The sequence below is a fragment of the Hydra vulgaris genome, chromosome 15 (genome assembly GCF_038396675.1).
Source record: "Hydra vulgaris chromosome 15, alternate assembly HydraT2T_AEP".
In the NCBI taxonomy this organism is placed as follows: Eukaryota; Metazoa; Cnidaria; class Hydrozoa; order Anthoathecata; family Hydridae; genus Hydra; species Hydra vulgaris.
In genome coordinates, this window is record NC_088934.1 from 51,216,421 (window position 1) to 51,238,988 (window position 22,568).

The 22,568-nt window shown below is 26.0% G+C and overlaps 1 protein-coding gene and 2 long non-coding RNA genes across 5 annotated transcripts; 2 read left to right on the forward strand and 1 right to left on the reverse strand.

Annotated features, from left to right (window-relative positions):
• The first annotated feature begins 1,912 nt into the window (after positions 1-1,912).
• On the forward strand, positions 1,913-4,010 carry LOC136092141 (uncharacterized). Of its 3 annotated transcripts, XR_010644228.1 has the most exons (7): positions 1,923-2,263; positions 2,718-2,815; positions 2,920-3,050; positions 3,122-3,255; positions 3,472-3,541; positions 3,664-3,748; positions 3,836-4,007. It is a non-coding gene; the product is annotated as an uncharacterized LOC136092141 (long non-coding RNA). The 3 variants fall into 3 exon arrangements; XR_010644227.1 differs by having other exon boundaries at positions 1,913-2,263; positions 3,472-3,748; positions 3,836-4,009; XR_010644226.1 differs by having other exon boundaries at positions 1,936-2,263; positions 3,472-4,010.
• A 4,538-nt stretch (positions 4,011-8,548) lies between these two features.
• On the forward strand, positions 8,549-9,338 carry LOC136092332 (uncharacterized). The gene is made up of 3 exons (XR_010644351.1): positions 8,549-8,880; positions 9,027-9,183; positions 9,269-9,338. It is a non-coding gene; the product is annotated as an uncharacterized LOC136092332 (long non-coding RNA).
• A 10,886-nt stretch (positions 9,339-20,224) lies between these two features.
• LOC136092035 (uncharacterized) lies at positions 20,225-21,424 on the reverse strand. The gene has a single exon (XM_065819756.1). The coding sequence runs from the start codon at positions 21,422-21,424 to the stop codon at positions 20,225-20,227; it is 1,200 nt and encodes a 399-aa protein (XP_065675828.1).
• Between the last annotated feature and the right edge of the window lie 1,144 nt (positions 21,425-22,568).

Sequence of the window (22,568 nt, forward strand, 5' to 3'; positions counted from 1 at the left end):
CGACATTGCATTTAAAAATAGTTTATACAGTAGTATTGATACTCTAACTTCAACAAAATATTTTTTATATGAGTGGTCATTAAAATACTGTATAAAAGATGATGCTTTAAGTGCACTTTTATTTCACTTAAATAAATTTACTCCATCTATACCGAAATGCTGGCAGACATTTTAAAAATCTCTTCAAAAAGTTAATGTTTTATATGTCAGTGGAGGCGATTATATATATCTTGAAGTTAAAAGTGCAATTGATTATTACATATCAACAGTTGGAAATAAGGAAAAGCTTGATTTAATTGTAAGTATTGATGGTGCACCTATGTACAATAGTAAAAAGACTTCCATTTGGCCTATACTAGTTACAATTAACAGAAACGGATCCTATGCTGTTGCAATTAGGCATGGTCAGAGAAAACCAAACAATTTGGATGAGTACTTTGAAGATTTTATTCTTGAAATGAAAAAATTGCAAACTAATGGGTATAAACAGCTGCTGGTGACTATTAAAGCTTTTGTTTGTGATGCGTCTGCAAGAGCATTTGTTAAATGCATTATAGGGCATAGTGGCTATCATAGCTGTGAAAGATGTATGGCAGTTGGCACACAAAAACATGGCCTAAGATTATTGGAAACGACTACTTTACTTTGTACTGACATGGCTTTTAAAAATAATTTTATAAAGAAGGTCACCAACTTGAGAGTCTTTCTCCACTTGTTCAGTTAAATTTCCCAATGGTAACTGGATTCCCATTAGACTATGCACCTTATATGTCTTGGAGTAGTTAAAAAACTTCTAATAAACTGGTGTAAAGATCTCCGATGTATTAGAATAAGTCAATCTGTTAAAGACAGTATTTCAAATGAACTCATAAATTTACGAAGTTATACACCATCCAATTTTCAACGTAGATCACGCTTTTTAAATGAACTTGAGAAGTGGAAAGCAACAGAGTTTTGATTTTTATGCTTTATGCTGGACCCGTTGTTTTAAAAAGGAAAAATAAATAAAACTATGACTTATTTATTTCTTTTTTAATTGCTATGCACATACTGCTTTCTAATAAAATGGCCAAAAATGAATTGTTAGTGGCATTTGCTAAACAGCTGCTTATATGGTTTGTCAGAGAAGTACAAAAATTGTATGGGGAGATCTTGGTAACATACAATGTTATAGTAAATGTACATAACCTAGCATGATTCATTTAGCTGATGATTGTGTTAACTTTGGGGAGAATCTTGATCATCTATCAGCTTTTCCTTTTGAAAACTTTTTGGGTTGAATTAAAAAAATGGTGCCAAAATCACATCAGACTGTTGCCCAAATAGTGAATCAGTTAGATGAGAGAAAAAAGTTGGATATTTTTCTTACAGAAAGGAATAGTAAAGAATTTTCTGCCCAAGTGGTAAATAAAAAGATCACATCAAATCTATGAGACAGAGTTTATTTTATTCAAGGCAAAGGGTTTATTTTAGTAGAAGAGGTTTTGGTAGATCTTGTAAAATGCAAGGCTCTAAATCCTCATTCAGTTCGAAAGTTTTTTCCTGATTGTTTTGAAACATCTTATTTAGACGTTTGTTATGTAAGTTCATTAGCCAACCTAAAAACAATTTTTCCAAAAAAAAAAAAACTTTTGAAGAAAGGCTTGATGATACCTGTTTAAAAAGGTGGTTATGCTTTTTTTCTGCTTAGACATTGTGATATTGCTTATGATCACTGATTTCTTGAATTAAAAACACAAACTTTGATTATACTTGCAGACCATCAATTTTTAAAGAATGTCTGTGCATGTGTCATTTTGCAAATTTTGTTGTAAATTTGTCAAATATGTAGTTCATTGAACAAATTTAAAGTGAGTTTAATGCAATTTAATTTATAAATTTTTTGTGTGAAACAAATACCTGGTATGTTTATAGAAATAATAAAATATTTACACTGGTGTTTTACATTAATAAATCTAAAAAGCGTTTTACAAAGTTCATTGTTTTTAATCTCTAATGTATTTTTAATTTTATTTTGTAACTTATATAAGATTGTTTAGAATTAAATTGCACCAGAATATTGAAATTTCATTTGCCATTGTTGAATTTTTAAATGGAAAAATTAAAGAAGTGGAAGTGATTGCTAAAAGTTGGATGAAAAATGATGGGAAATGCTTCTGGCTGCCATTTAAAAGTTCCGCTGTGATTCGTAAAGCTGTCACAATCTTGCAGGCATCAACCTCTGATTGGAAGATATACCCTGCTAGGATTTTATACACTACAGGTTTGTATATTACTATAAAAAAATGTAAAAAAATTGAATTAGATACTGAACTGTATGTTTTGACCAGGGCACTGGAGAGGATAAACATGTGCTGGAGCAAATTTATTTTAGGCCCCCTTTATATGACTATTGTCTCATTTAATATCACTTATTTTAAATCCAATATTCCAACGGGCATTTGTTTAAATTATATGTTCTGAATGTCTTTAGAATGTTTAAAGAAGATTTCCAACGATTAAAAAAAGTTTTTTTAACAATGTTTTTAGTTTTTTTTTTAAACTTTTAGTGTTTTTTAAAAACTAAAAAATTCATTAGTTTTCATGGGTTTTTCATTAAAATTCATTAATTTTTATGCGGTGCACCAATTGCACTCAATTCTCATAGGGCCTGCTTTTGCCGCAAACATTTTAATTACATCTTCATTAGATATTGATAAATGATTTTACTTACATAGATTTGTGTTTATGAAGAAGCTCAGTCACACTTAGAGAAAGCAGCAGATACTTCAAATATTGAAACTGACACCGAAGAGAAAAAAGGGACAAAGCAAAAGTAAATTTTACTAAAATTAGTTTTTAACAAATAAAAAGTTTTGCAATAAAGAATTACACAAATCATGCACTTTTTTTGTTTATAAAGTAAAATTTATATTAAAGGAGAAAGACAGCAATGACATTTTGTGAAAGTGATGAAGATATTGTGGTTGGTGATGAAGAACTATACGGAAGATACTATTTTGATAGTTCAAATAGCTAAAGAACATCTAACGTGATTCCAAATATAGCAGGTTAACTATTTTTGTAAAAGTAAAATAATGGTTTGTTAAAATAAAATGCTTATTTTTTTACTGAATTATAGATGTTTTTAAATCAATATCAACTCCCCATTTACACAGTGAAATAGCAAGCTTTTCAGTTGCTGAAAATAACAATGACTTCTCGAAAGAAACTAATCTATCTCAAGGGAAAATGATGTTGTCTTCAAATATATTGGTAAAAAAAAGTCCTAATGTTGCTTTTGTTCTAATTAAAATCTGTGTGCGTGTGCAGTAAAAAAATTAATAGAAATCAGAACTATATGTTATAGAATATAATTTTGTTGACAAATATTTTATAAATATATGTTTGTTAACAAGTTTAAATAAAAATCACTATATAATGTTTAAAAATTTTATTTAATTTTTGTATGTATAATTTATCTATACCTAGGTAGAAAATGGCTCTAAAAATTGTGTTTTGGATAAAGAGGATAGCAAAAAAAGACATTTGTCTTGTCAGGGTAAATTAAATAAAAGTTTTATTTATTTTTTCCATTTAGGTAATTTTTCATGGTTAATTTTTTAAAAAATATTTTACATAAATAATAATAATATTGTTTATTTTACTACATTTTTTTTAAAGATTTTCAAAAAAGATTTGCGTTGAGTTGGATGGTAAAAATAGATAAAAGAGAAAAGTGATTCAAGAGTCAATTTTAAAAATCCATGTATTGAAATTAAGATAATTTTATTCATATAGAATGAACATAATATGTATTCTGACCCTTAAGTAATTTTTATTTTTTTAATAATAGATGAGTTCTCTTAGTCGTTGTGGAGGTAATATAAATCAGCTTTTGCTTTTGGAAAGTTGTTGATGAGCGAGGACGCTGGGGCCTGTTTTAATTTCTCGGGTGGTTCATTGAAGATAAATTTTAAAACATACACCCTGTATCATATGATAGTGGGTAAGAATGGTTTATGCATTTTTTTAGATTTTTTATTTCACAAGAAAAATGTTTTGTTTATCCTAGTCAGTCATTTAAGTAACTATTTGCTATAATTTCTGCAGTTTGATTTTTTTCAAATTTGATTTGAATTTTTGATTTAGATGCAATTGCACGACAGCATCGTGATACAAAAATTTGCGAATGTTATTCAGGCATTTCGAAATTTTTAAGGCAATCAGGAACACGACTCAATCGAAAAGTTTTGAAAATGAACAATGCTGCAAACGCTAAATAAATTGTTTGAAAATGTAAATTTTGTGTTAAATTCAATAAAAAACTTTCTTACTTAATGCAGTGCCTACTTTCTTTCATTATTCTTTTGAGTTAGCTTTGAATTGCTCTATCAATAAATTTTTTGCTAAATCCTTTATTTACAGCCTGTTTTTTACAAAACAAATAAAGATTTGAGCAATATGAATAAATTTTATATACAAATATTTTATATATATATACATACATAATATATATATATATATATATATATATATATATATATATATATATATATATATATATATATATATATATATATATATAAATATATATATATATATATATATATATAAATTATAAATCAGTAGAAAATCACTTAACAAAGTTTATTTTCATTTAACACTGTGTTTCATTAATAAAAAGACTCATCAGAAATACTGAGTTTTTTTATTGATGAGAGCATTTCTGATGAGTTTAATTGATGAAAATGAGTTTTATTGATGAAAAACTTTTTATTGATGAAATACAGTGTTAAATGATAAAAGAATTTCTTAAGTGATTACCTACTAATTTATAATTGCTCAGTTCTTTTAAGAACATTGAGCCCTCTATTTTGTAGAATACATTTTAAAGTTGTTTAAATATATATATATATATATATATATATATATATATATATATATATTTCGTAAATTGTTGATATATATTTTTTTGATATATGCATCAAAAAGCGATATCAAAATACCGTCGGCTATTATAAAAATCAGTGTTGAATCACCAAAAAAAAATTGATTGTTGATTAAACGTTCAAAAGCAACATTCGATCAACGTTTTTTGTAAACACCAAATCAACGTTGATAAGTGGCTAACATTTTGGACAAAAAATCAATATGAAATCAATGTTGACGAGAAACATTGAATCAACATCAAATCAACGCCTCATTTTTTAGCGGGTAGCATTATGACGGATTTAGATTTAGGAAGTGAATATGATGAAGATTCTGACAAAGAAGAAGAATGAAGAATGAAATTCTTTTTATAAAATAGTTCTATATTTTATAAAAAATGAGATTAAACATGAAGTTAGAACATTATGCATATAATTAAGATAAAAAATTAAATATACTATGAATCGAAATTGTGGTTAGATTAATACTTGAAATAATAAATTAAATTGTGGTTAGATTAATGCTTAAAATAATAAATTAAATTGTGGTTAGATTAATGGTTGAAATAATAAATTCAATTGTGGTTGAATTATTCGTTGAAATTGTTGTTAAAATTGTGGTTAGATTAATGGTTAAAATAATAATTAAATTGCAGGTAGATTAAAGGTTAAAATTATTGTTAAAATTGTGGATGAATTAATGGTTAAAATTGATGTTAAAATTGTGGATGAATTAATGGTTAAAAACGGCATGGCCCAGAACTCTCAATATATACTACTTGTGTACACTCGATCTATAGATCGAGTTTTAAATGTATGTAAATCAATTTATTTACGGTTTTTTTATGTACACTCTGCAGCACCTATGGCGCAGAGGAGTGCATAGGCATAATCTGACTTAAATAGGGATAGGCGCAGTGGAGTTTAGATACATACGCTTAAACTAAATTTAGATACGCACGGTGCATACATAGACTTACTAAAAGTGTGATATGCAAAAAAGAAGTGTACATTAATAAACTTGGTTTAACTTGTTTTTGGAAGGCACTTTTATTTTAAAATATTTAAAAAGATATAAAACAAGATTTAAAATAAAAAAAACATTTAAACCTTGAAGTTTAAGTTATTTTTCGACATTCAGAACTTTGGACGATATTTTGTCTGACTGTTTAGCGCAAAGTTATGGAAGTCAGATGAGAAAACTTTGGTTAGAAAATCATGCAGAAAAATTTTTCTTCAACATTTTTAATGAAAGGGGTACTAAATTGCTTTTCTATTAAATAAAAATGTACGAACATTAAATAAATATGCTCGAATAAAAATAAATTCAACTTCATTTCTACTCCATCTTTAATCATAATGCAACTGTAAAAACTTAATTTAAACTAAATCTAGACTTTTTAGAACGGCTAAAAAATAAAAAAAATCCCTAAAACTAGACACGTTAAAGAAAACCCGCACTCAACGCCGTTAATGCATGTTCTGGAAAATACACGAATTTTGCGTTTTTATAAAAAGGTTATGTTTGACTACAGTTTTTTAGCCCAAATAATTTATTTTTTTTAATTATTTTTTTTTTCCCGAGCGCTTTAATTTGTCTAAAATCAAACAAAGTTATTTTTTTTTAAATTACTAAAGTTTAGATATAAAATTTTTCTTTATGGTTGATGAACCATATTTTGGTATAAAATGGTGCTGCGCTCAATGAAGATAAAACATTAAATTTAGAAAACAACTTTTTCAAACAAGTTTTAAGTTATATGTTTAATTTCTAACCAGTCATATGTCTGCAAACATATTAAAGGTCGAAAAAAATTAGTTATTTCAAGTTTAAAATCTGTTTTTTCCATTTTATATGAAAGTTTTTATTAATTTGAGTGTGAAGAACACACAAATTGACATACGACCAGTTAGACTTTTAAAGTTAAACCTCTTAATGTTTATTTAAAAGTCTAAGCTCAAAATTTAAACATTACTGTGATATGAGCCACCCCTATTTTATAATGCCATAAAACTATTTTACTAAAATTCCGGTCTTTAAATTACCATAGATTAATGTAAACATGTAAAATAGCGGGCAGAATATAAATTTACTTAACCAAATATAGAATACAAGTAAGCAACAGATTTATAATAAAATTAACTCAATTTTTTGTTATGTCAGAGCTGTCAATTGCTGATCTTTTAACTTGCGGTTTCTCTAAAGTTGCAGTATATATAGCTTTAACTGAAAAACATAGAATCAAACATTTAGTAAATGAAAATTATAAAGTTTTTAGATCAAGAGTGCTAAATCATCAACACAAAATTTATATTGAAAAAAATCCTACATTTCACTTTAGCTATGAACAAATAAAAAGAAAAGGCCGGGTTATTGTTAAGCATTTAAAAAACTTAGGGAAGACCAGGTCAAAATTGTCTTTGAAAGATATTTTGCTTACCTTTTCCAAAGTAAGATTTAATAATTTAGGATGCTTAAAAATGCTTTAAAGCCTTTTTAACTGTCAAGGATGAATAGCTAACAAAAGATTAAAATTAGTGTTAGAAATATTTCCTGCCAAATGTAAAAGGTTCAAATATAAAGAAGAAAAAAGAGGAATGTATAGGCAGAAAAAACTTTCAATCGCAACTCATAAAACACTGAACAAACTAGAGCAGTATTTTAATAAAACATTTTTCACCACATTCACAAAGGCTATGAAAATCAATATACCTAATCCACAAAATAAAAAACACAGATATGATGCAAATAAAATAAAAAATGATATTGAAAATCAATGGAAAGAAACCTCAACAGATAGGTATTTATATACGAAAGCTCAGCAGATAAGTATTCATAAACACCTGAGTATTTAGATCTATACATAATAAATATTGTTTCTACATACTGTATATACTACACAAGTGTGTATGTGCTTGCTGCACCAGAGAGAGAGAGAGAATGTACTCTCTCTCACTTTGTTTTACATGTAAAATATATGTATATAACACAAAGTATAATAAAAAATTAACTTTTTTACGGCATTTGGTGTTCCTGTATCATTAAGCAATAGAGATAAGCTCCGCCTAACCCATAGTTTTGAAACACAAAAAAATGCGAAAAAAAGAAGAATATTAAAACTATCAGCTATAAAAAATGTAAGTCAAGTACAAGCAAATGAGTTGGTTAAAAAAAGAATAGTATAACATCAAAACAGATTTGAATTAAGTCAATATTTATAATTACAATGCGTCATTATCTTAAATTTAGGACTGGCATAAGTCATTAGTTCATCCAGTGATCCCTGGGTGAAGTAGTATGTAGGGATTTTTCTACATAAACCAAATAAAGAATCTAATAAAACCTAATAAATATCAAATAGAGGAAAATTTAACTTACACCATTATAGTTCTTACCAGCTCAAATGATCATTAATTATAAATGATGTATGAATTTTTTATAATTTGGACATTTAATTAATGTGTATTAATTAAATGCAACAGATGGCCTTGGTATTATAATTTCAAGTTGTATATTTCAATATATATATATATATATATATATATATATATATATATATATATATATATATACACATATTCATACACACATACTTTAAAACTCTATTCACATCTAGAAGGAACCTACGAGATGTGGAAACACTCACAGAGCTCGTTTAACAATCCATATGACAAATGTGTTCTAAGTACAGAGAAGTACTAGCCATTCCTTATGTAGTTATGTTATATACCTTCTAGCATACTACAGAGAAGGATTAAGGATTGAAAGGTGCATATAGTGAGGCTTATACAAAGTTTTTTTTTTTCTACCACTAATTTAGGGAGAGAAAAAAGCAAAAAACCCTGTCGGTTCTGTTGAGAAATATTCCTGGAAACAAGTTGAGTGTTTGGATGTAATTTCATCCTACCCTAATGGTTATAATAAACTTTTCTGAACTAGCACGTAAATTTTCTGTGACAAACAAAAAAGGTAATAGTTTTAAATGTCTGCGATATAGTATATTTACAAAAATAATAAACCAATAATAAATGTATTATGCTAATAAACTAGTTTTACCATTTTAACAGTATTAAGTACCAATAAAAAACAAGAATTTTAAACAAAATAATTTTTAGGTATTACACCCGCAAACAGAGGCCAAGTACTGAAAAGACTTTTAGAATCTATGAACTGTGATCTAAAAAGACTAAATCTAAAAAGAAAAATGTCAGACAATACATACCCTGATGGCACTAATATTAATAATATACAGTATAGAAGAAAAAAACGGAGGTATTTACTACCTTTCCTTCACTTATCATTAATAAGTTAAACTTTACAAATTTTATTAATCATTCATGTTTAAACTCATTTATAGGTTAAACATGCCATACATCAGAGATATATCTTTGCCATGCGAACCAACTAATAAAAAAATAAAGCAGCAACTCAAAAAAATTAGACGATGGAACATATAATTCAGGGGAAAAGATTGTACCCCAAAGATATGAAAAATTATTTATATCATCTAAAAATCAAACAATTACAAAAAAAGAGGTTCATATTGAAGGCAGAAAAATTTCCTTGAAAGATATAAGACTAAATATGTTCAAAGACCATGAGATTTTTTATGAAAGTTCAAAACGATAATGAACTAGAAACACTTTCTCAAAGGCAAATTGTTGATGCTCTTGAATTCAGGAATATAAAGATGAATATGACACCCTAACTAAAAAAGACCTGATAAATATACTTAAAACTTATGAAAGAACAAGGAATTTAATGTTTTGGTATGATTGCTCCAGTATATCTAATCACACTCACTTTCTTGTTACTGTTAGCGTAATGTATGATACAGCCATATTCTTAAGTAGCTTTGAATATAAACAAAAGTATGGAGAGAATATAAATGTTCAATCAGAGATTGAAAAGCCTTATTTATACATACTTGGTAGATGTCCTTTCAATGACCAGCAACTTTTGTATAGCGATGACAGGATTAATGACATTTTGCAATTGAGCGATACCTTAGAATTCAAGGGAACACCTATTTTAGATGTTGCACGAATATTCAAAGGTGACAATCCAGCAGCACAACTGGAAGCTGGTCATCAGAAGGGTGGTAATTATTTTTGTTGGGCATGCAACATGCATGCAGATCTTTCTAATAATATATCTATATCACTAAGCTTCCCATACACTTCCTTAAAAAATCGTATAGACCATATAAATGCAAGTAACACCTCACAGCTGGCAGTAAATCAAGGAAAAACAAAATTATATTCATGTCTAAAAAAAGTCAGATTGAACAAGAGCTTTATGAAAGAAATATTTAATTTCCATTAAATACATCTGTCAAAAAATTAAAGGAGCTATTGGCAAATGAAATGCATGGAGTGCAAGGATTGCCTGCCCTTCTTTTTTAAAAACCAGGTTTTTCTTTAACACAACTAAATCTTTTACACTATAAAATTTAAAATAATGAACCAATGCATGATATTTCAAACCATATTAAAAATATATTTGATGAATTGCCATATTTAGTAGAAAAAAAAGATTAAAAAAAATTGTAGAAAATATAATTAAAAGCTCTTTCAATGGCATTGAAGCAAAAAATGCTGCCAACTATTTAAAAAGTTTATTAATAGTTACTAACTGTTCCTAGAACATTACAAGGTTGGTCACTTTGTTTTTAAATTTTTACTAACTTGAAATACAAAACATCCTTTATATGCCAGAAGAATCTAGATCAACACACAGTATTCTTCGTTTAATAAATACCACATTTGTGCATGCAATAATTATAAAAGAACATTTAGAAGCAAATCTAAAAAATAGCAAGCGAAAATTCTTTGGTGCATACTATCACTCAATCACATCCCATGCTCCACTACAGTATAGATTGTTTGCAGGTCGTACGTCTAATGTGGAAAAAGAAGAAGCAATGTTTCAAAATTTGAAACTGTCTACAAAAACATCTTCTAATTATCATTCAGATAATGTTATTTTTAATGCAATAATCCGCAACCAAGCAAAAAAATATTTAAAGGAAGGAAAAAGTTATGTGATGGCGTTTCAATACTTCACAAATTCTACAAACCAGGACATTTAATGACACAAAAATATCATTTACTTGGATTGAAAAGAATAGCAATGATTATCAAAAACTTTTAGAAAAATCAGCTGACTATTTAGTTGAAGGCATTAATGTATGGTGGAAAGAAGTTGAAGATGGAGTAGTATTCTTTGATATAAACTACCCCAATAATTCGAAAAAAACATTTTCCCATTTTCGTTCCTCCTCAATGCAACAACAGTCAGAGTACTTAGAAAAATGCTGAAAACATTGTTTGGAAAACAAACACAAAATTCCTGCTTATAAAATCACAGTTAATGCAAATGTTTTTTATTTAGACACACTTCAATATTTTCATATTTTTAACACTGGAAATATATCTAGAAATAGTATTATACCACTAGATATAATTTTGATTTAATAATATCAAAGTTTTTCAAATTAGTATTAAAAACAGTTATATAAATAATACTATTATTCTTAATGACAACATCTAATGTTATTATTATTTTATTATAAAAGAACTTAAATACTATAAAAAATATGTTTATAATGTGTTTACAACATTACCATTATGTAGTACATAGCCAGTGTATGTACAGTCAAGTACACAATCATTGTGCCATAATTTTAGCAGTATGCATACCATATTATGCATAATAACGTTATTATATAATATATAATAACGTTATTATAGTTATAACTAGTAGTTATATGTACTAGTTATAACTACACATATAATATTTGTATATATATATATATATATATATATATATATATATATATATAAAATATATATATATATATGTATAAATATATATATATATATATATATATATAAAATATATATATATATATATATATATATATATATATATATATATATATATAAATATATATAGTATTATTATGTATATGTGATGATATATAGTATATACATATGACATATGTATATGTACAATAATAAATCCTTATATAATATAATAATCCTAATACAATATAAAATTAATAATGTTATTAAATAATGCTATATATCATATATACATATGATATGTATATATGATATATAGCATTATTTAATAACATTATTAATTTTATATTATATTAGGATTATTATATTATATAAGGATTTATTATTGTTATCAAAAATGAATTTTTATTCATGATATAAAAAAATATATTACTTCTAATAATTAAGTAAAGTTAAACAAAAAATATATATATATTCAACAAAATATTGCGTTTCTTTACTACATATTTTTTGCAACATCGCAAAAGATATGTTAAGTTTTAAACAATATCTTAACAAATGTTGCAGACCGGAAAAAAAGTATGTTTGTTATCACCGAGAACAAACAAGACAAAAAAGTTCGAGAACTTGCATTAACGTCGTTGAGCAGGAACATATTTGTTACGGTAGGAAACAAAATGCTCATTAGCACATAAACATATTTTTCTCGCTTTCCAAAACTTTACATGTGAAAAAATCAATAAAAAGTTTTTTATATAACTTGCAAAAATTGATTTAATAAATTACGAATATCCTCAGAGGTTATTGGTCCATCTGGTCTTACTAATATCACCAGCCATTTTCAAAGTTTATGGTTTAACACAATGTTAGAAAAAAATTGAACTTTTAAAAATTCAATTTCACAAAAACTATATTTTTAATAAGCATTACAAATCCAAAAAAAAGTTTTAAAATACTATTAAAATCTGATCCGAACGTATCTTTAATTTTGTATGATCAGTGTTTTTATAAAACTTTTATAAGGAGAATTAAAAAGTCTAATTTTATCTACTTATTTGTTAACTTTGAGGATATCATATTGCATGACAATGGACAAACTAACCTAAGCACCGAATATTTGAAAATATTTTACTCAGTATCAACAGGAGCGATCGGGACAGTTCTCAAGTTCTAAGTGCTCAAGAGGCGCCAGAAAAAATAACGAGCCAAAAAAAAGTTCCTCTACAGCAAAATTTATCCTCATAAAATGCGGCATGAGGACTCTAGGCGCCTGAGTACCCAAGAACTCAAAACTATTCAGTAATTCGATTGCAACTTATTGTAAAAGCACTTAAATTAGTGCACTAAATAATAAAAAAAAACGTAAAAAAAAAAAAAATAAGACAAAGTACAACACTTATTTTCTTCATTTTGTTTTATTTTCATAAATAATTATTAAATATTACCAGTTTGACCTATGGCTGTAACATAACAAACATAAGTTGCAGGCCCGAACCGTGAAATTTTTTAGGGGTGTCATTTTCGAAAAAGAGACATAGAGAATGTTATAGTAGCAAATAAAAATATTGCTTATTTTTAGATCAAAATTTATGCAAAGCAGAAGGCAATTGGTAGCAAAAACCTTTTTTTAACGCGTTGAATAAATAAAAAAATAAATAAATATACATATATATATATATATATATATATATATATATATATATATATATATATATATTTATATGGGCCCTGCGAATCGATATTTTCAGTTTTGAATCGAATCTCGAATATAAGCACATTATGATAGGCAAATAGAATCAAAAATTTGAGGAAATCTTAGTTTAAGTATTTTATTCTGAAATCAATTTGAAAAAAATATATATTATTTGAAAAAACACTTTTTGGTGATTCATGCCTTAGTTAACCTTAGTATTTCATTATGAAGTTATTTACAGATAAATAAAATTATTTTTATTGCACCAAAGCGTTGAATATCTAAAAAAAGCACAACAAAAACAAAGTAAGTAATGATTCGAAAAACTTGAACCATTTTTTTGGATTCTCGAATTTAAGCAACACTTGATTCGCGAATCGAATTGATTCGCAGGGCTCTAATATTTATACATACATACACAGATACATAAATAAATATATATATATATATATATATATATATATATATATATATATATATATATATATACATATATATATATATATATATATATATATATATATATATATATATATATATATATAATATATTTATATATTTATATATATATATATAAATAAATATATTATCGAGGGTGACATCCTAATTTTTGATTTATTAAAGTTTATATCAAATATTACATAAAATTTAATGTCACCCTCAATGATGTATATATATAAATATATATATATATATATATATATATATATATATATATATATATATATATATATATATATATATATATATATATATATATATATATATATGTATATATATATATATATATATTGTAAAAAACACTTATCTAGCTTTATTTTTTTTGATAATTGATGATGATCCTTAATGATCTATATAATATATATATATATATATATATATATATATATATATATATATATATATATATATATATATATATATATATATATATATATATATATATATATATATATATACATATATATATATATATATATATATATATATATATATATATATAATATATATATATATATATATATATATATATATATATAACTATTGTGCGTCTAAAAATATTGCAGTATTGTGAATTATAAATCCTTAGCTATTGAAACAACCATTCTGGATTTGCTACAGTTCCAATATCTTCTGTATCTATTTTTTCCAAAACAATAGATATCGGTTTGTATAGGCTGACAAACTCTAGCAGAATATCACAAATACATCCTTGCAACTTTGGAATTTTAGCAATTTTAAATGGTTGATTATTTACATTTCTAGTTGCATTAGTTGAAAGTTTTACTATATTATGAGTTGAGGGATTAAAATCATCCTTCAATGTTTTTACTTTGTAAAAAAACTCCATGAGAACATATGATATCTTTTTCTTCCACTTGGTCTTTAGAGATTACAATCCAGTATGCATTTCTTTAAAAAGATAATTTTTCTAAAGCGCGAACAAAGTTTAGAGAAGTGACATCAACATCCATGCCTCGGACAAGATAAATGTCCCTTACATAAACTGGTACACTGTCAGTTTCCGGGTCAGGGCCACCACATGGAACAAAAAAATGAACAAAGTCAGTATTAACATATAAAGGGATAATTAGCTGGCCTTTATTTAAAAAAATATTTGTTTTAGCTTCTATTGTAAGTGTACCTGTCATTTTATTTGTAATATACCATGGCGTGATAATAGTTGTATCATTACCGTCATGACATCGTAACAAACACTCTTTTCCAAATAAAGCCGCTCCACGTTCAATACTAAAAACTTCAAATAGTCATATATATATATAAATATATATATATATATATATATATATATATATATATATATATATATATATATATATATATATATATAAAATATATATATATATATATATATAGATATATATATATATATATGTATATATATATATATATATATATATATATATATATATATATATATATTTTTATGGGCCCTGCGAATCGATATTTTCAGTTTCGAATCGAATCTCGAATATAAGCATATTATGATTGGCAAATAGAATCGAAAATTTAAGGAAATCTTAGTTTAAGTATTTTATTATGAAATCAATTTGAAAAAAATATATATTTTATTTGAATAAACTCTTTTTGGTGATTCATGCCTTAGTTAACCTTAGTATTTCATTATGAAGTTATTTACAGATAAATAAAATTATTTTTATTGCACCAAAGCGTTGAATATCTAAAAAAAGCACAACAAAAACAAAGTAAGTAATGATTCGAAAAACTTGAACCATTTTTTTGGATTCTCGAATTTAAGCAACACTTGATTCGCGAATCGAATTGATTCGCAGGGCTCTAATATTTATACATACATACACAGATACATAAATAAATATATATATATATATATATATATATATATATATATATATATATATATATATATATATATACATATATATATATATATATATATATATATATATATATATATATATATATATTTATATATTTATATATATATATATAAATAAATATATTATCGAGGGTGACATCCTAATTTTTGATTTAATAAAGTTTATATCAAATATTACATAAAATTTAATGTCACCCTCAATGATGTATATATATATATATATATATATATATATATATATATATATATATATATATATATATATATATATATATATATATATATATATATATATATATATATATATATATATATATATGTATATATATATATATATATTGTAAAAAACACTTATCTAGCTTTATTTTTTTTGATAATTGATGATGATCCTTAATGATCTATATATATATATATATATATATATATATATATATATATATATATATATATATATATATATATATATATATATATATATATATATATATATATATATATATATATATATATACATATATATATATATATATATATATATATATATATATATATATATATATATATATATATATATATATATATATATAACTATTGTGCGTCTAAAAATATTGCAGTATTGTGAATTATAAATCCTTAGCTATTGAAACAACCATTCTGGATTTGCTACAGTTCCAATATCTTCTGTATCTATTTTTTCCAAAACAATAGATATCGGTTTGTATAGGCTGACAAACTCTAGCAGAATATCACAAATACATCCTTGCAACTTTGGAATTTTAGCAATTTTAAATGGTTGATTATTTACATTTCTAGTTGCATTAGTTGAAAGTTTTACTATATTATGAGTTGAGGGATTAAAATCATCCTTCAATGTTTTTACTTTGTAAAAAAACTCCATGAGAACATATGATATCTTTTTCTTCCACTTGGTCTTTAGAGATTACAATCCAGTATGCATTTCTTGAAAAAGATAATTTTTCTAAAGCGCGAACAAACTTTAGAGAAGTGACATCAACATCCATGCCTCGGACAAGATAAATGTCCCTTACATAAACTGGTATACTGTCAGTTTCCGGTTCAGGGCCACCACATGGAACAAAAAAATGAACAAAGTCAGTATTAACATATAAAGGGATAATTAGCTGGCCTTTATTTAAAAAAATATTTGTTTTAGCTTCTATTGTAAGTGTACCTGTCATTTTATTTGTAATATACCATGGCGTGATAATAGTTGTATCATTACCGTCATGACATCGTAACAAACACTCTTTTCCAAATAAAGCCGCTCCACGTTCAATACTAAAAACTTCAAATAGTCATATATATATATAAATATATATATATATATATATATATATATATATATATATATATATATATATATATAAAAATATATATATATATATATATATAGATATATATATATATATATGTATATATATATATATATATATATATATATATATATATATATATATATTTTTATGGGCCCTGCGAATCGATATTTTCAGTTTCGAATCGAATCTCGAATATAAGCATATTATGATTGGCAAATAGAATCGAAAATTTAAGGAAATCTTAGTTTAAGTATTTTATTATGAAATCAATTTGAAAAAAATATATATTTTATTTGAATAAACTCTTTTTGGTGATTCATGCCTTAGTTAACCTTAGTATTTTATTATGAAGTTATTTACAGATAAATAAAATTATTTTTATTGCACCAAAGCGTTGAATATCTAAAAAAAGCACAACAAAAACAAAGTAAGTAATGATTCGAAAAACTTGAACAATTTTTTTGGATTCTCGAATTTAAGCAACACTTGATTCGCGAATCGAATTGATTTGCAGGGCTCTAATATTTATACATACATACACACATACATAAATAAATAAATATATATATATATATATATATATATATATATATATATATATATATATATATATATATATATATACTACATCATCGAGGGTGACAACCTACTTTTTGATTTAATAAAGTTTATATTAAATATTACATAAAATTTAATGTCACCCTCAATGATGTATATATATATATATGTATATGTATATATATATATATATATATATATATATATATATATATATATATATATATATATATATATATATATATATATATATATATATATATATATATATATATATATATATATATTGTAAAAAACACTTATCTAGCTTTATTTTTTTTGATCATTGATGATGATCCTTAATGATCTATATATATATATATATATATATATATATATATATATATATATATATATATATATATATATATATATATATATATATATATATATATATATATATATATATATATATAACTATTGGGCGTCTAAAAATATTGCAGTATTGTGAATTATAAATCCTTAGCTATTGAAACAACCATTCTGGATTTGCTACAGTTCCAATATCTTCTGTATCTATTTTTTCCAAAACAATAGATATCGGTTTGTATAGGCTGAGAAACTCTAGCAGAATATCACAAATACATCCTTGCAACTTTGGAATTTTAGCAATTTTAAATGGTTGATTATTTACATTTCTAGTTGCATTAGTTGAAAGTTTTACTATATTATGAGTTGAGGGATTAAAATCATCCTTCAATGTTTTTACTTTGTAAAAAAACTCCACGCGAACAGATGATATCTTTTTCTTCCACTTGGTCTTTAGGGATTACAATCCAGTATGCATTTCTTAAAAAAGATCATTTTTCTAATGCGCGAACAAACTTTAGAGAAGTGACATCAACATCCGTGATTCGGTCAAGATAAATGTCCTTTACATAATCTGGTATACTGTCAGTTTCCGGGTCAGGGCCACCACATGGAACAAAAACATGAACAAAGTCAGTATTAACATATAAAGGGATAATTAGCTGGCCTTTATTTAAAAAAATATTTGTTTTAGCTTCTATTGTAAGTGTACCTGTCATTTTATTTGTAATATACCATGGCGTGATAATAGTTGTATTATTACCGTCATGACATCGTAACAAAGACTCTTTTCCAAATAAAGCCGCTCTACGTTCAATACCAAAAACTTTAAATAGTCGGAGTTTTGTGAGTGCTGTACTTTTTTATTTTCTGCTGCTGTGATGAGATTTCCATAAAACCCAGAAAAAGCGAAAAAGCTTTTGAACAGGAAAAAAGCTTTTGAACATTCGTAATAAATATTTTCCCCTGGTGGGGGTTCGTAGAGCTCGATCTTATTATGCTCGCATCTCTTAACTTACGCTTAACAGTTTTTTGCAAGCTTATACAAGCACTTTTATACATTGTTTGCAATTGATCAAGCGATGGATAAATTTTGCTATCGATGCCGTCAGCCATCTTTTTTTCTTCTTATTTTAAGTTGAAATTACGGAATGAAAAATGTTACAAAAGTTAGACCGAATGATAAAACACATCTCAAAAAATTTACTTAGCAAATCAAGAGAAAGATCGCCGTGAGCTAGAATCTGCATTTTTATCTATTAGAAGAAGTTCAAAAATTGTCTTATTTTTTTTTTTTTTTTTTCTGGAAAAAATTATTCGTCAAAGCTGTCGATAAGAAATCATTTTATTGTTTGTTTTAGGAAATTCTTTTGAGAACAACAACAAATAGCGTTTAATTCAGATTTATTAAACAAAAACATCCGATTATATTTTTCATATTGGGTAGAGTGGGGCAAGATGCCCCCCTTAACAAACTTTAGCGTGTATAACATATACTTTCACATTTTCTTGTAATTTTTCTTTTTAATATCAAAGTCTACTTGTAAGAGAAGACATTGGTAAGATAAAATAACTACTTTATTACTGGTGATAAATTTTGAAATTAAAAAAACTAATAATTGTGCAAGGAGACATCTTGCCCCAGCCGTGGGGCAAGATGCTCCAAAGAGTGCATCTTGCCCCAAATCTTTAAAACAGTTTTTAAAAATAACTATCAGTTAAAATAAAAGCTATTAATAGTTCTTTATTAAAACTCTTTACATTTTATTAAAATAACTGAAATATAAACACTGCAATTATTCTATGCAATTGTCTTGAAGATAAATAACTTTTTTTAATTTATATCACTAACATAAATGTTCAAATAACATATACATGATTATGATTCACAGTAGTAGCATAAGTCTGAATCATCTGGGCCACATGAAAAGTGGTACCAAGATGTACATTTACTACATTGTGTCCAACCATCAAATGGTGGCACATTGTATGGACCAGAGCATATGGTGCATAGAGTTGTATCAGTGATAAAATTTTCAGAGGCAGAAACCATATCTTTCTTCTTTTTCATTTGTTTCTTTATGCCATTAGGTCTTTCTGCTTTCTGCATTTCAGGCTTTTTCACCTTTTTTGTCTTCAAATTTATTGATTCATTTTTTGCTTGATCACCTTATTAAGTGCAGCTTTTTCTTTACGCAATATGACTGCTTGTTGCTTTTTTTTTACATTTATTTATTGGGTACAAACCAGAGCATCTAAAACCATTGATTACTTTGTCAATGTTTGCAGTAAAGTTGTAGGCGGTTGCAAAAATACCTGCCATGTCAAAAAATGAAATTCTACGCCCCTGATGTGATAACATCCAGTTGCTTGCTGCTGTATTGTAGCCAACTTTTATTGGTTTAAAAAATGTACGATCTAAAGGTTGCATCTTGTGTGCACAATGAGGTGGAAGAGTTATGAGATGGGTCCCATTGTCACGACAAAAGTTAATGGCCTCAAGTTTTTTGTGACTGTGATGACCATCAAGTACAATTAATTGCTCATTAGTTTTAGATGCATGAGTCACAGCAACAAAATGTGTTAACCATTCAATGAATAAAGATGAATCAGTCCATCCACTGGAGCTAACTCTAATAATTGAGCCTGAAGGTGCACCAACAGCCAGCCTATCAGTCATTTGCTTACGGGGAAATATAAATAAGGGTTGGACATAAGTGCCACTTGCACTCATTGCACAAACAACTGTCACAGTAGCACCTCTTTCTCCACTAGTTATTTTCGTAACTTGTCGTTTGCCTTTCGTTGCAATTATTTTTCCTGGCTTATGGGCATTTATGATTCCAGTTTCATCCATATTCCAGAGTTGTTTGGCTGAAAACTTATGTTCCTCAAATAATGACTTGTATACTGAAAAAAACTGATTTACTTTTGGTTTATTGAAGCCAATGGCTCTGCTTATACTGGTGGCTTGTGGAGTTCGAATAGAAAGTTGTGGATTGCGAGACATGAATCCTCGCAGCCAATCCACTCCTGCCATTTTTGATTCTTTATTAAAAGGATTATCGATTCCCATTTGCTTAGCAAAATCATATGCTAGGCGACGCACATCTATTGTTGTCAAGCCAAATAATGCTGTTTCCATAATCTGAACTTGTGTAACAATCTTTAATTCAAATTCTTTACTAAACACAGGAAATTTTCCACCCAGAGACAAACCACCAGCTACTTTTACTTTTCCATCTCGATGACGTTGTAATGTTTTTTTATTAATACTAAATTCTGATGCAACATTCTTTAGACTGCAGCCCATCTTTATTACATCTAATGCTGACTTTATTCTATCATTTGTTGCACCTCTCTGTGTTTTTCGCACATAATTTCTCACCATTATTTGTAATATTTAAATATGTATCTAAAGAAATATTAAAACCTTAAAATTTTAATTGTATAAACATACCAACACATACACAGTATTATATAATTATTCGATACATTATTATTTTATACATTACATAACATTTATAAATTAACTCTCTTTGAGTTAAATAAGAACTTACCAAAGTTATATACAAAATTGTACATACAAAATTACTCAAGATTATTAACAATAACACGATGTTGCAATTATTAATATGATGTTGCATGCTAAACACAGCTCCTTTTAGTAGAAATTGTATTATGCGCATGTAATAATATATGAAGTTGTATTAATACAACTTCATTCAGCTGAATGCATATTTGTAAAAGTTTTACAAATATGTATTGAATTGCAGCAATAGCATGTGAAACAGCTTCATTTTACTTAGCATATACATTATACATTTACTTAATATATAAAATTATTTTAAAAAGCTATTTATAAATATGTATAATAGTTATCAACATATAAACCAACATATAAACATTGTCAATAACTAAATTAGTAAACGTTTATATGTTCTAAACACACTTTAAAAATGGTAGAAATTCCGTAAAACCACGACGCAAGAAGCCCTTTGAGGGCATCTTACCCCACGTAACCGAAGACATCTTGCCTCATCTGTAGTGAGTGCAAGTTTAATACAAATAAAATTAATTTTATTGCTAAGTTATAAAATTTCTTGACTATATATTATTGTGGGATAAATTCTCTATAAAACAACACATTTCTTACCTTAATCGCATAAGTATTGCCAATCCAATAAACATTCAAAATTAGAAGCAACTTACTAACAAAATACTCCAAAAAGTAATAAACCGATTTAAACCTCACCTACCAGCAATATTAAAAACATTTTTTATTCCACGATTTTATTTTAACTTTATGAATAGTATTATAGAGGGATAAAACATTACCGTCCTATGATACTCTCACATAAGCAAAAAGACTTCTTGCCCCACGGGTCATCTTGCCCCACCCTACCCTATATTTTAAATTTTTTTGTCTTAAATAGTTGTGTTACAAATTTTTTTTGTAATAATGTTTTTTTTGTGTAATGTTGCAAAAATATTTCTGCCATTCACGGTCGTTTAGATATTAGGAAAATGCGTTA

Bases quoted from the DNA above. Each gene is read 5' to 3' on its own strand.
- LOC136092035 (XM_065819756.1), bottom strand. From the start codon at position 21,424: ATGGTGAGAAATTATGTGCGAAAAACACAGAGAGGTGCAACAAATGAT.